Below are 13109 nucleotides of genomic sequence, written 5' to 3'. Positions count from 1 at the left end.
AAACATTAAACATGCTAAATGTTAGGCCATCCATCCACCCCAACCTCCTCCCTATCCCCGCCCTACTGCTAGTTAGCAACGTCACCTAACGTCCGTCTTTGTTCCCAACTACAGTCACAGCAGCAGCTGTGAAATGTGTTCATAAGACCTGATAAACTGATGAAACAAATCATACATCAGCTGTTTTCTAAACAGGAGTTTTAAGAGCATTTTATTACATAGCAACTCATAAAATATCCAAGAGAAAATTAAAAAGTCGACCCACAAAAGAAATGGACTCAGCTAAAAAGAATCATTTACCTTTGACCCCTTTAAACATATATGAAAAAGGTTTCATCTTTGGAAATATCCATTTTACAAGACTGATGATTTTTATAACCACAGCTCATTAGACTTCTTTATATTTGTTTTGTCAATATCCACTACAGCTGGAACTATATTATTTCTGAATGCCCTTTCACTCAGACAGTGGGGCCACTTGGTACTTAGCAGAATATTATTCTTCTATTCTGAAAGAGGAAACAACTTTTTATTTGAGACAATATTTAAGAAAAATCATGATGTTGAAAGCTGAAGGGAAGTGGCCATTAGTTTAAAGTGCTTTTAAACGGCTGTTTGTTGGTGGTCCGACCCTGATAATCTTTTATAAATAAAAACAAGTAAAGCCCTTCTGGTTCACCATGGTTCACAGGGTTTTGTTGGTTTTTCTGCTGGTTTGTGTAACGAGCTCTCAGACACATCCATCACTGCTCACAGTCACAGCGCGCCTAACGTTGGCAATCTGCAGCTAACACGCCCTTACACCACAAGGTCAATTAGCCTGACCCGGCTAATTACACAACTGGTCAGCTGGTGCGTGCACACACACACTTGAACGTGTTCACACATAAGCACAAAGACCTGCATGTATGTCGGGAAACACACACAAACACTCAGGTCCATTAGCAGTATGTGTTGGCCCAAATGAAGACCAATGGCCAGGCAGCTTTAATCTGCTGCTCCTAATGAGGAAACAGAGGAAATAAAACAAGGCTAAATGATGATACAACTCTCCTTCAACTGTTTGTGTTTGTGCACGCTCGCCCCAGTAAAACACTCAGCAATTCTCCAATCTGATGTTCAGGTTTGCTTGAAGCTGATTTCAGACCACAGCAGTGACCACAGAAGGAAAACGATGCAGGAGATAAAGTTACCGTACGAGTCAGACTGGATGCAGCATGCAGCAGTGGTGCAAAGAGGTGCGTTTGCACTATGAGTCTTTTACTGCACTGTGTTTCTTCATCTTTAGCCACTAGATTTTTATCAGATTCTGATAAGCAAAAGAAACTATTAATTCATCACTAAGTGTAGAAGCAGCCAGATAAAGTCAAATGAGAACAGCGCATTAATATATTGCAAAGATAGTTAGAATTTAACTACTATAGCTTAATATAGACCAGTATTCATAATTAACAAAGTTTTAATGTATTAAAGTGGCAACTTTCCGACAGACTTTCTGTTTTTAAAAATGCTTGAGATAATGTGAAAGTAATGCTACGGATTTTAAAGGTTTTGTGCAGATAATAGGTGCAATAGGAACAATCACTGACAACTTTGATGGTGATTTTGTTATCTTGCCTCTGGGCTTTTACATAAACCTCTGTTTTGTTGATTTTCTGCCGTTCTTTGAGTTCAGTACAAATCATACAGATTTCACTAGGACTTCTGGTAAGATTTCAAAATCCATCCATCCCATTAACAGTGACCAGTTCATTTTTGGTACAAAATATAAACAGTAAACAAACTGTAAATTAAATCAAACGCTCAGGAGAAGGTTAAACACTTAATTCGCTTAGTTTAGTAATAATAATGCAATAGAATTTACATTATTTGGAAATATGCTATTCCAAATAGAGATCTCAGTTATTGTTGAGTTTCATGTCTGTTGGGGTTTTTGGCTTTGCTCAGTGGCCTGTGGAAGCTCAAACTTCACATAGATGAGAAAAAACAGTTTCTCTTGACCCTTTAATGTAAACATTTTCTTTTCAATTTTTTTTTCATTTCCCATAATAAAAAAGAGAGAAACAAAACAAACAAACAAATAAAAAAAACAGGTCACTGCAATGCAAAGTAAGATATAGCAGGCTGAGTAAAACCCAAATAATGTAATACACATTCAACCAAAATATTAACAAGAGGGTATTTTTCAAACAACTCAACACACACACACACACACACACACAGAGTTTCCAGAAAGTGAAGGCAATCCAGAGAAAGAGGAAGGAATTATTTTTCTTTATTAAGAGAGCTGCTTTCCTCCGGGACAACAAACACAACACACATTAATCTACCTGCTACTGCTGCGTTTGTGTGTGTGTGTGTGTGTGTGTGTGTGTGTGTGTGTGTGTGTGTGTGTTTGTGTCTGAGAAGTTGAGTCTCAGGAGTTTTGGCTGTTGTAGAAACGGCGTATTGGCTCTCTCCTCAGCCCAAAGACTAATTACTCCGAGTGACGTGGTGGCTGCACTCAAGCAAACACACACTCACGCACACAAACACACACAAACACACATCTCAGTGAGTCAACAGGTGTGTCCTGCTGCTGCAAGTTGTAGAAACATTGCAGCAGAGAAAAGGAGACACACACAGAAAGCAACATTCAGCTTTGTGTGTAACAGTCAGCATTAAATTGTAAAACAGGTTTTCTGTCTTTTCACATGCAAACTGCATTATAAGCCATATTATAGACGCCGTTAGTGACAATGAGACACATTTAGCACTATCCCCACCAATGACAAAATATCGACAAAATATCGTGTTCAACATCAATTCTTCCACATCGCTTCACATCTTCCACATGTGTCGATCTCATGGCTGAAAAGCCTCCAGGGAGCTCCAGGTGACTTGAAAGAAAAATTATTTGCTTCCATATTAGAACCTCTTTGAAATCTAAAATTAAATTTAAGTATTTAATTTTAGTAAATTAGTATCCTTACATACAAACTGCTGATAGATCAGACCATATCACATCGTAAAGACCTTTGGGGATATAGGATCCCTACACAGCATGTTATTAGTTTCACAGGCTCCTCTCCAGGAGTTTGGGAGACGGACACTTCACTTTTGCTGCTGGGGGACTTCCTGGTTTTGTTGAAGGTCTCTTCCTATTAAAAGGGAGTTCTTGCTCCCCAACATCACTACTTGCTTCTCAGACGTGATCATCTCAACATCTGCTTTGATATTGCACAATTTTTATTATTTAAAGCACTTTTTAAAAAAAACTGTAACATTAAAGATATTTATTGCAAAGTTAATATAACTGAACAAGTTGCTCAAATTGACTCCGACAGATAATATACTTGACATTTGTGTGTCAATCATTAGAAGGCCTCACTTGCCAAGGCTGGAAACCCAGAAAGCGAAAAAATAGAAATGGAAAGAATGAAAAACACATTTTAAAAGTATAAAACAGAGAGAATGTAACGTCAAAAGACAGAGACATGTACAGAAAGGACAGACAGAAGGAAAGGTGAAATGAACCAAAGCAGAGGGGAGAAAAGAGAAGAGGAAGAAGAAAATGAACCCAAGCAGATAAAGTGGAGTGAATTAGACACACACATACAAGCACACACACATCGCGGCGTAAATCGAGCGAAACAGTGATGGATTTCAGTTATTAGCCAATCAGAAAGATGGATGGCGCCGCGCTCCGTCCAATCAACATCATCATCTAGATCCAGTTAGCAGATAGCGCCTCGCCGCTAATCAACTTATTAAAGTTCCTGATAATATCGCCGCAGAATAATCTCACACGCGGACACACACAAACACCGGCTGAGGAGTGGAGAGTCGATAAAATCACTTGAGGCGAGGGCGAGCGCAGAGGTAAGTAATGACGCTGGAGGTCATTAATATTATTTAACACCTGCAGGCACAAACACTAATGAAGAAGAAAAACTGGACCGCCCGCTTCCTGCTGCCTCGTCGTCCGGCTGTAGCTCGAGAAAGAGTGTGTGTTTTATTTTATGTATCTCAGGTATACCACACATGCTGGTTTGAAGGGTTTCTTCACACTTAAAATAAAGTAAAATTAAGCACCTAGCACGCAGTCTGCCTTTACAAACATCTGTGAAAGACAACACTGTTGCAACAAGTCAGTTCATGAACTTTCCCTCCTAGATCTTTCTCCATGGATTGTAAGGTGCATTTTTGAAAAGGAACCACAGCAACTCAGCCACAAAGTGGTAGATGTGAAGCATCAGAGCAGGGTTGCTCAGTGTGGCAAAGAGTGCTTAAAAGTCGACAAGGCTCTGATTAATCACTAACTGCAGCACAAAAAAACTTAACATCAGCACAAAAACTGTGAACCCGGAGCTTCGTGGCATGAAATTTCATGACTAAGCAGCTCCAGTAATGTCTGCCAGTCCATACAGTGTATTTTTATACAAAATATTTCAATGTGTCTGATTACCATTCTGCTCGCTGTTATCACATAACATTGAAATGATTTAAAAAACACTTTTTTAGACCTTGTTTTCCTTGTTTTTAATAAGAGATTTTTAAGGACTTTATAATGACTTGGGAAAAAAAAAATTTATACTTAATTCAGCATGACATGCTTAAAGTTTAATGGCATGGTTTAGGTTATATAGAAATTCACCTGCAGTTTGCAGTGCCCTTTTATTTTTCTCAGATGTTACCACTTGACTTTGTCTGCATATTTATTTGGTACTATAATTATTCCAGCAATAAAGCACCTTTTTCTAAATTCATATGGGAACTCATATGTCATCACACAGACTTAGAGAATTGTACACAAACCATTCAACATTAGTGCTTTATATATACTTATAATGTCCAAAGATTTAAATAAATAACCATTTGAGAGTGGTTTAATCGTTAACTTGGCCAAAAAAGAAATTATCTCTTAAAGAGGCACTCTTTTTTACTTGAGGGGTCAGGGTTCAAAGGTCACCATGAAGCCTGTTCTGATTCAACAAGGAGGAACAGAAAGAACTGAAACTGCAACCATGCAGCTCTGGAACAATGTAAAGCACTTGAAAACAGACGGGATGATGACGGTGTACCTTCTCACTGTCAATGCTGTTTAATCTGAATAGATGAGCTGCTGTTAGTGTTAAACAGGAAAATAGAAAAAACAGCTTTTCTACTCATTAAAGAGACTCCTAACTGAGTATCAATTCTACTTCAATGCGTTCTCGTCTTTTGTCTCTTCTGCTGGACGTCCAGGCTGTGGGAGAGGATGTTTGATCTCCATACGGATCGAAGCCTGAGAACTGGCTGTGTTGGACATGTTTGAAAAGCTGAAGTCTGACAGGAAACATACATTTACTACAAGTAAAATTAATACAAACAGACCAGTTAGAAATATATGACAGCATATAAGGACCATTCTAGGAGGTAGGTGGATATATTCAGAAAAAGAAGAAAAAAAATTTAAGATTAAAGTGTTAAACCCATCCATATCCATCGTTTTTCTGCCACAGACTAAGAAGACATGGCCACACGTTCCTCTCCCCATCCACCTATGCTAGGTCTACTCCACCCAAGGGCCTCTCTAGCATGTTTTCAGTCTGGGTGCCTCACACTGTTTTAAAGAGGGACCCCAGAGTCTGTTCAGTGTAAGCCTATTTTTTGCCACTTGATCTCATTCTTTACGGTGGCCGTTAGAGACAAAGCACGTACTGTGGTGGACCACTGGAGGGCTCTACTCACACCCAGTTCTCAGGAAGTGTTGTTGCTATGTTTTGGAGGGGAAAGTGTTCAGTTGTGTGGTGATGAGTAATAAACGAGGAGTGTTAATCGAGAGCTCTCGTGTCGTCTGTGTTTACCTCCACATTGGTGACCCCTGACTCGAACATGCTGCAGTCCGATGGTGGCACCGACTCCGCTCTGGATGCATCAGCAGCCGTCAGCCCTCTGCCTCCGGCTGCAGGTGCGTTTGCTGTGCCGCTCGAGCTGCCGGACTTTTGGCTTCACGATCCCCCGTCGTGGTTCGTGCACGTGGAGGCTCAGTTCGCCCTTCGTGGCATCTCGGCTGATGACACGAAATATCACCAGGTGGTGGCCTCTCTCGACCCGCTAGCCACCCGTCGTGCGTTGACTCTCCTCCGGGACCCACCCACCCGAGGGAAGTACGCCACCCTTAAGGAGCTGTTTCTTCGGCGCTATGCCCTCTCTGACGCAGAGTGAGCCGAGAAGCTCCTCTCCCTCTCAGGCCTGGGTGGCGGTACGGCTCTCGAACTGATGGAGCGCATGCTGTCCTTTCTCGGTCCGGACGACGGGGGATTCCTGTTCGCCCCTTTTAATCATGTAAAGCACTTTGTGCTACAGTTTTTTTTTGTATGAAAAGTGCTTTATAAATAAAGATTGATTGATTGATCGATTGATTGATCGATTGATTGATTGATTGATCTTCTTCTGACAGCTGCCGGCGGCCGTGAGAGCCGGCCTCGCCAACTCTCCGCTTCTGGGCACGAAGGATTATCGCTCCCTGGTTGAGGACGCGAATCGTATTCTCTTGGCTACCCGCACTTTCCACGATCACAACCTAGTTCCAGCCTCGCCGGCGGCGCCTTCTACTTCCCCACTGACCTGCCCCGACGTGTCCGCTCCTTCGCTGGCGGCAAAGGTCGCGGCACAGCGACACCGCGGACGGGACCTCTGTTTCTACCATCAGTGTTTTGGCCCCAGAGCGCGCCGCTGCTTGCTGCCTTGTGCTTTTCCGACCCTGGGACACGGGCCCCGACAGCGCGCTGTAGCGGCCACGACCGCTGGCAACAAAGAAAAACTGCTCTTCATAGAAGACTCGTGCTCCGGGAGACGTTTCCTGGTCGACTCCGGCTCCCAGAAGAGCCTCCTTCCCCCGTCCAGCGCCGACAGTTTAGCAGCGGGCTGCGGACCGCAGCTTATTGCGGCTAATGGCTCTCCCATCGCAACATTCGGGGAAAGGTTCGTGACTGTTTGTTTTCATGGTCGGGATTTCCAATGGACCTTTGTTGTTGCCGCTAGCTCTGTACCTATTTTGGGCGCTGATTTTCTTTGTGGCCACGGACTGCTGGTCGATGTCGCTAACAGACGCTTAATCAACGCCGAGTCTTTTTCTTCAGTACCCTGTTTCACTCGCGCCATCGAGCCCCTGAATCGGGCTAATTTGGTGACTTCTGGGAATGTTTTTCAGCGTTTGCTCTCTGAGTTCCCTTCACTGACTGTTCCTAATTTCTCAAACACGGCAACGAAGCACGGGGTTGAACATTATATTCCGATGGTCGGTCCCCCCGTGTTCGCACGCGCGCGGCGCCTCGACCCCGCGACCCCGCGAAGCTCTCCGTCGCTCGGGAAGAGTTTGCCGCTATGGAGCGCCTCGGCATTGTGCAGCGCTCGAATAGTGCCTGGGCCTCTCCGCTACACATGGTGCCCAAGTCCGACGGTCGGTGGCGGCCGTGTGGGGATTTTCGCCATTTGAATAATGTCACGGAGAACGACCGTTACCCATTCCCCACATACAGGATTTTTCCGCCCACCTCGCCGGCACCTCGATTTTTTCTAAAATTGACTTGGTGCGGGGGTATCACCAGGTTCCCGTGCACGCCGAAGACGTCCCAAAAACTGCCGTTATTACCCCTTTGGCCTGTTTGAATTTTTGCGCATGCCGTTCAGCCTGAAAGGGGCCGCCCAGACATTTCAGCGGTTGATGGACTCTGTCTTGCGCGGGCTGCCTTTCGTCTTCATGTACCTTGATGATATATTGGTGGCCAGCTGTTCTGAGAGTCAGCATGCGTCACATTTGCGTCAGATTTTCCAGCGCTTGGCGGCACACGGCCTGATCGTCAATCCCTCCAAGTGCCAGTTCGGCTTGCCGGTTCTGGATTTCTTGGGCCACTGCATTTCCGCTGATGGTGTGGTTCCGTTCCCGGAAAAGGTCCGGGCTGTTTCGGCTTTTCCGCATCCATTAAAGCACTGCAGGAGTTCTTGGGGATGGTCAATTTCTACAACCGCTTTCTCCCCAGAGCTGCGCACCTGCTGCAGCCTCTCTATGCTGCCTTGAAGGGTAAAACTGCTAAGGACCCAATTGATTGGCTCCCTGAACGCATCCAGGCATTTTCCGAGGCCAAGGGCGCGCTGGCAAACGCCGCCCTGCTGGCCCACCCGTTTCCGTCGGCGGAGATTGCGTTGACCACCGACGCGTCGGACGTGGCGGTGGGCGCAGTGTTGGAGCAGCGGGTCTCCAGTGTCTGGCAACCGCTTGCCTTTTTCAGTCGCACGCTTAGGGACAGTGAGCGCAAATATAGTGTTTTTGACAGGGAGTTGCTGGCCCTGCACCTCACGACCCGGCATTTTCGTTTTTTTCTCGAGGGTCGGAGTTTCACCGTGTATGTCGATCATAAACCCTTGACATTCGCAGTTTGTTTTCGTCAGGCATGACGCTCATAGGCCTCCGCTGCGTCCACAGTATGACGGCCCCTTTAGGGTTATTCAACCGGGCCGGAAGCATTTCCTTTTGGACTTTGGGGGTCGTCAGGAGACTGTTTCTATTGACAGACTTAAACCGGCACATGTGCTGCAGGATGATCAGTTGGTGCCGGCTGAGGCCCCTGCCATGGCCGCCCACCTTCCACTGGACTGGACAACCCTGCTTCTTCCTCTGGAGCACCCCCACCTGGCGGGCCCGAGCTATCTTCAGCTTCTCCTGGCTGCCCATGCCAGCCTGGTCCTCAGGCTCGTTTCCCCTCAGCCAGCTCTCCACCTCCCCGGTTCAGCCGTTCTGGACGTTTGATTAAAGCAAGGGTTCTGGACTAGGGGATGACCCTATTGGGTGTTCGGGGGGGGGCATGTGTGGTTGACCACTGGAGGGCTCCACTCACACCCAGTTCTCAGGAAGTGTTGTTGCTATGTTTTGGAGGGAAAAGTGTTCAGTTGTGTGGTGATGAGTAATAAACGAGGAGTGTTAATCGAGAGCTCTCGTGTCGTCTGTGTTTACCTCCACAGTACAAACTCCAAAAAGCACAAACAAACTCCAAAACACAATGGAAGTGCTCCAGGACGCTAGGGGCAGTGTTGAGCTCGATTTGCAAAATAAATGGCAAGTTTGTTGCAAACACATGAAGTTGGATACCAGCTGAAAACACCTGCAAGGATAGAACAACCACGCTTTATAAGAAAGGTAATGTGTAAAGTATTGTTTGTTTGATTTGTTTTTAATTACTATGAACGCTTGGTTTATGGTGGAGTCAAATCTGACGTTTGCTCACAGTCATTGTGCTTTGCTCAGAGAGAAGCTCAACACTGCCCCTAGCGTCCTGGAGCACTTCCGTTGTGTTTTAGAGTTTGCATGTATTTTCAGAATCAAAATCAGATAGACTTTATTTTATTTGACTTTATTTATTTTGGAGTTTGTACGTGCTTTGTCTCTAGGGGCCACCGTACATTCCCTACCCACAGCTCGTGACAATCGGTAAAGGTATGGCCCAGTAAATCAACAGATTCCATCTAAGTAAGTAAGTAAATAAGTAAAATTTATTTATATAGCACTTTTCACGGATAGAAATCACAAAGTGCTTCACAATAAAACCAGAAATATAAATAATAATATAAAACAATGAGAAAATTAATTAAAAGCTTGTTTGTACAGAAATGTCTTCAGCTGCTTTTTAAAAGAGTCAATGGAGTCTAAACAGTGTAAAGACAACAGAAGACGGTTCCACAGCCTTTTCAGTGCCTGAAAAGCCCGATCTCCATGTGTTTTGAACCTAGTACGTGGGACCAACAGTAATTTCTGACCTGAAGACCTCCATGTCACTACAGATGCTCTACCATGTTGTATGCCAATTTCTCAGTCCATTCTTCCCCTAGCTGTGGACAAGACCCTGAGATATTTGAACTCCTCCACTAGCAGAAAGTCCTCCCTAACCAGGGAAGGGCACTCCAGCCTTTTCCAGCAGAGAACCACGGCCTCAGATTTGGAGGTGCCAATTCTCAGATAAGCCACTTTGCATTTGGCTGCAAATTGTGAGAGTTTGAGGTCATTGCTAAGTGAAACAAATGAGATGAGCTTCCGAAAGCGGTGAACTCAACTGTCCATTAAAGTTATGAACAAAATCTGTGTTATGGACATTCTGCATGCGCCTCACCAGTTGGCATGGACTTAAATTTATCTGTTAAGGTAGAAAAATGTGTTTGCATTTTTTTACATTTAGTATTTACATGTTATATGCATATATATGCAACTTCCAAACGAGTAATGATAATTTGTTGACCTCTGGGGTTTCCCACATTTACCTCTGCTAACTTCAAACTTCTGCCTTCTGATGGGGCAGAATGAATGATGTGGGCTAGGAGAAAAGGTGTTGTTAATAAAGCTAGCCATTTTCATTCTACTACTTTTTGTAGTCATGTCACAAAAAACACAGAATATAAAGTCAAAATTTCATGGAAAAACAAAAACCAAGGTTTTTTTGTCAGTGAGGGTGACCCTTCTTTGCAAATTGAAGTGATGTCCTTCAGCAGCTATCGGTCTAATTTGGTTAAAGAATAAGAATTAAAAATTATCCAGATCTTATCTTCTTTAAAAGAGCCACATTAGACATTATCCACATTCTTCACAGACACACACACACACACACACACATGCAGTCTCACAACATGTCATCCATTCACTAATGGAGATAGTTGGGGTTTGATCCAGGTCAGCATGGAGGACAAAAAGGTTAGGAGCAACGGCTGTGTCACTGCCCAGCAGGCTAACGTCGACAGCCATCACACTGGGAAAATGACTGTCACATTACTGTCACATACCTAAACCTTCCCCTGTGTGCGTGTGTGTGCATGTGTGTGTGTGTCAGACAGTGACGTGGGGGGGTCAGGATCCTGGTGTGACCCCTGAGCTGGATCGATAGCCGGCCCATCAGAGCTGACAGATGGCAAACCTGAGCCTGACTCTCCACCAGAGAATTTCTACCACATCCGGCCACTGACAGACAGCGAACGCACCACAATGCCCCGCCCCCCACAGCACCATACCTGCCTGAGAGTCATCCTGCTTTCAGACCAGCTGTGAAAACATCTATTTATCACTTTGTATAGTCTGACTCTAGAATCTGTTGCTATGTTTAAAAAAAAATGTGATTTGTATTTTATTTTGTTATGTGTTAGTAAAATTTTGTTAGAGGACAATATCTTAAAAAACTTGTAGTTTTAGAATTAATTTTAAAAACTTTAAAAAAAAAAAAAAACCACTGATCTGTCCCTTCAAATTAAAAGCAGCCTTGCTATGTGAAGTATTTGTGCCCTACTGCTTGTTATTATTAAGGCTTTTGTCACCATGACACATTTTCCCACTGCTGTCTTTCTTTTTTTGGTCATATCCCACCCCTCTGTGGTTATTGCCCATGTATATATATCACTTTGTCTGGTCATTTGGTATGTTTCTTATCATTATCTGGAGAATTATGGTCATTTCGTGTCTTGTTATTGCCTTTTTTGGTGTTTGTTTTGCATCTATTGGTTCTTATTTGAGTCTTTGCAGTCAGTGTACTTTTTTGAAGCTGTTTATCAGCTTTTGTCATCTCTTTATAAGAATTTATTGTCATTCACTGGTCATTTTCATTTTTATTTTGTTGGTTTGACTCTCTGTCTGTGTTTGTGTTGCTTTTCAGTCAGTGTACCTCTCTTTGTAGTCATTTCATTTCATTTTTCAGCGGTTTTGAGGCTTTTGTCACTGTATAATCAGTCAGTGTTCTTTATTTTTCAGTGTTTGTCTCTTCAAAGCATTTTTTCATCTGTTATGATTTTGAATCTTATTTTTGGAAAGTTTGTGTTTTTGTTGTTGTCAGTTTGTTTCTGCCATGACTCACTGAGATCATCTTGCATCTCAGTACAGATCACTGGTATTATTTTATTTAAGCAGTCATTTTGTGTATCTTTGGGGCCATTGTGTCAGTTTGTCGTCATTTTGCATGCTTTTCTGTGCGCCTTATGTCTCTTCAAATTAATTTTCATTTATACATTTTTGTCTTTTAGTGGTTGTGTTGAATATTTGTGGGGTTTTTCTTCATTTTTGGGTGTTTTTGCAGTCATTTCATATCTGTTTTTGGTCATTTTATGATTTATGATTTTATGATTTTTGTTTGCGCGTTTACGATTTTTTTCTGCATGTTTGTCCTTATTTTGAAACTCACTTGTTAGCTCCTTTCTGTGCTGTCAGTCATCCATCCTGTCTGAGTGAGTGAGGATTAGTTTTTCAGTTTGAGCTACTTGAAAAGACAATTCACGACAAATATCAGCTAAAGCAACCCTTCACGCTGAGATATACAGCTCCTGACCAACACACACATTTACACACACACACACACAAACACAAGCACACCGAGAGGATGGAGTGTGCTGTGGTTGATGTGTGAGGCTCATTAACACCATTGTCTCTGTAAGGAATGGTGGACACAACAACAACAACAGCAATAACGACAGCTACATCCATCCTGTGTGAGGATTTACACACTCGCTGTTAGAACCGCCGCCTTATTTTTAACTTTCAGCCAGCTGCACCGTCTGCCAGCGTTTTAGCCTCCTTAACAGTTTCTGCTCTTTGTTGTTTTCTTGTTATTTTCTTTAAACTGCATTGTTCATTAAAACACATCAGTCTCATCTTTTTTTATATTCAAATTCCAATTTCAATGTTTTATTTTTTTTAATCATAATTAATTAATAATGGGAAAAGTAATAATAGGATACAATTTTAAAATATATCTGGCTTTGCATCAAGAAAAATATAAATTGATAGAAACTCCATATCTTATTTTGGTCTGAGGTAGACGGTGTTACATTCATCATTTTGATCAGAAATAATAAAGCGAACTCACCCAGATAACAGCAGAAACACGGTGCCATCACTCAGAGTCTGACAGAGCAAAATTTTTTTTTCCAGATTATCTAAATAACTTCATTTGGAGGTCAAAATCAAAGTGACCCGAGCGAGACCCAAGGGTCAAGGCCTTCCCCCACAAAAAAATGACCTTGTAGGATTTATCACTTGCATTTTATTGTTAGTTGATCTCAAGCTGTCGAGATGAAGACGATGAAATTAAGATGATGAAATTGCAGAATGTAATATCTGA

The 13109-nt window shown here is 43.0% G+C and overlaps 1 protein-coding gene across 5 annotated transcripts; it reads left to right on the top strand.

Annotated features, from left to right (window-relative positions):
• Window positions 1–3649: 3649 nt before the first annotated feature.
• On the top strand, window positions 3650–12621 carry LOC112848320 (uncharacterized). 5 transcript variants are annotated; one of them, XM_025911973.1, is made up of 3 exons: window positions 6235–6309; window positions 6425–6948; window positions 10839–12621. In XM_025911973.1, the coding sequence occupies exons 1-3, from the start codon at window positions 6244–6246 to the stop codon at window positions 10843–10845; spliced, it is 597 nt and encodes a 198-aa protein (XP_025767758.1). In that variant the 5' UTR covers window positions 6235–6243; the 3' UTR covers window positions 10846–12621. The 5 variants fall into 5 exon arrangements, 1 of the variants encoding a protein (XP_025767758.1); XR_003222408.1 differs by lacking the exons at window positions 6235–6309; window positions 6425–6948 and adding an exon at window positions 3650–3861 and having other exon boundaries at window positions 10843–12621; XR_003222406.1 differs by lacking the exons at window positions 6235–6309; window positions 6425–6948 and adding an exon at window positions 3650–3861.
• Window positions 12622–13109: the final 488 nt, after the last annotated feature.

This window comes from Oreochromis niloticus, linkage group LG12 (assembly GCF_001858045.2).
Source record: "Oreochromis niloticus isolate F11D_XX linkage group LG12, O_niloticus_UMD_NMBU, whole genome shotgun sequence".
NCBI lineage: Eukaryota > Metazoa > Chordata > Actinopteri > Cichliformes > Cichlidae > Oreochromis > Oreochromis niloticus.
The sequence above is the reverse complement of the archived record's forward strand: the minus strand, read 5'-3'. Positions and strand labels throughout refer to the sequence as shown.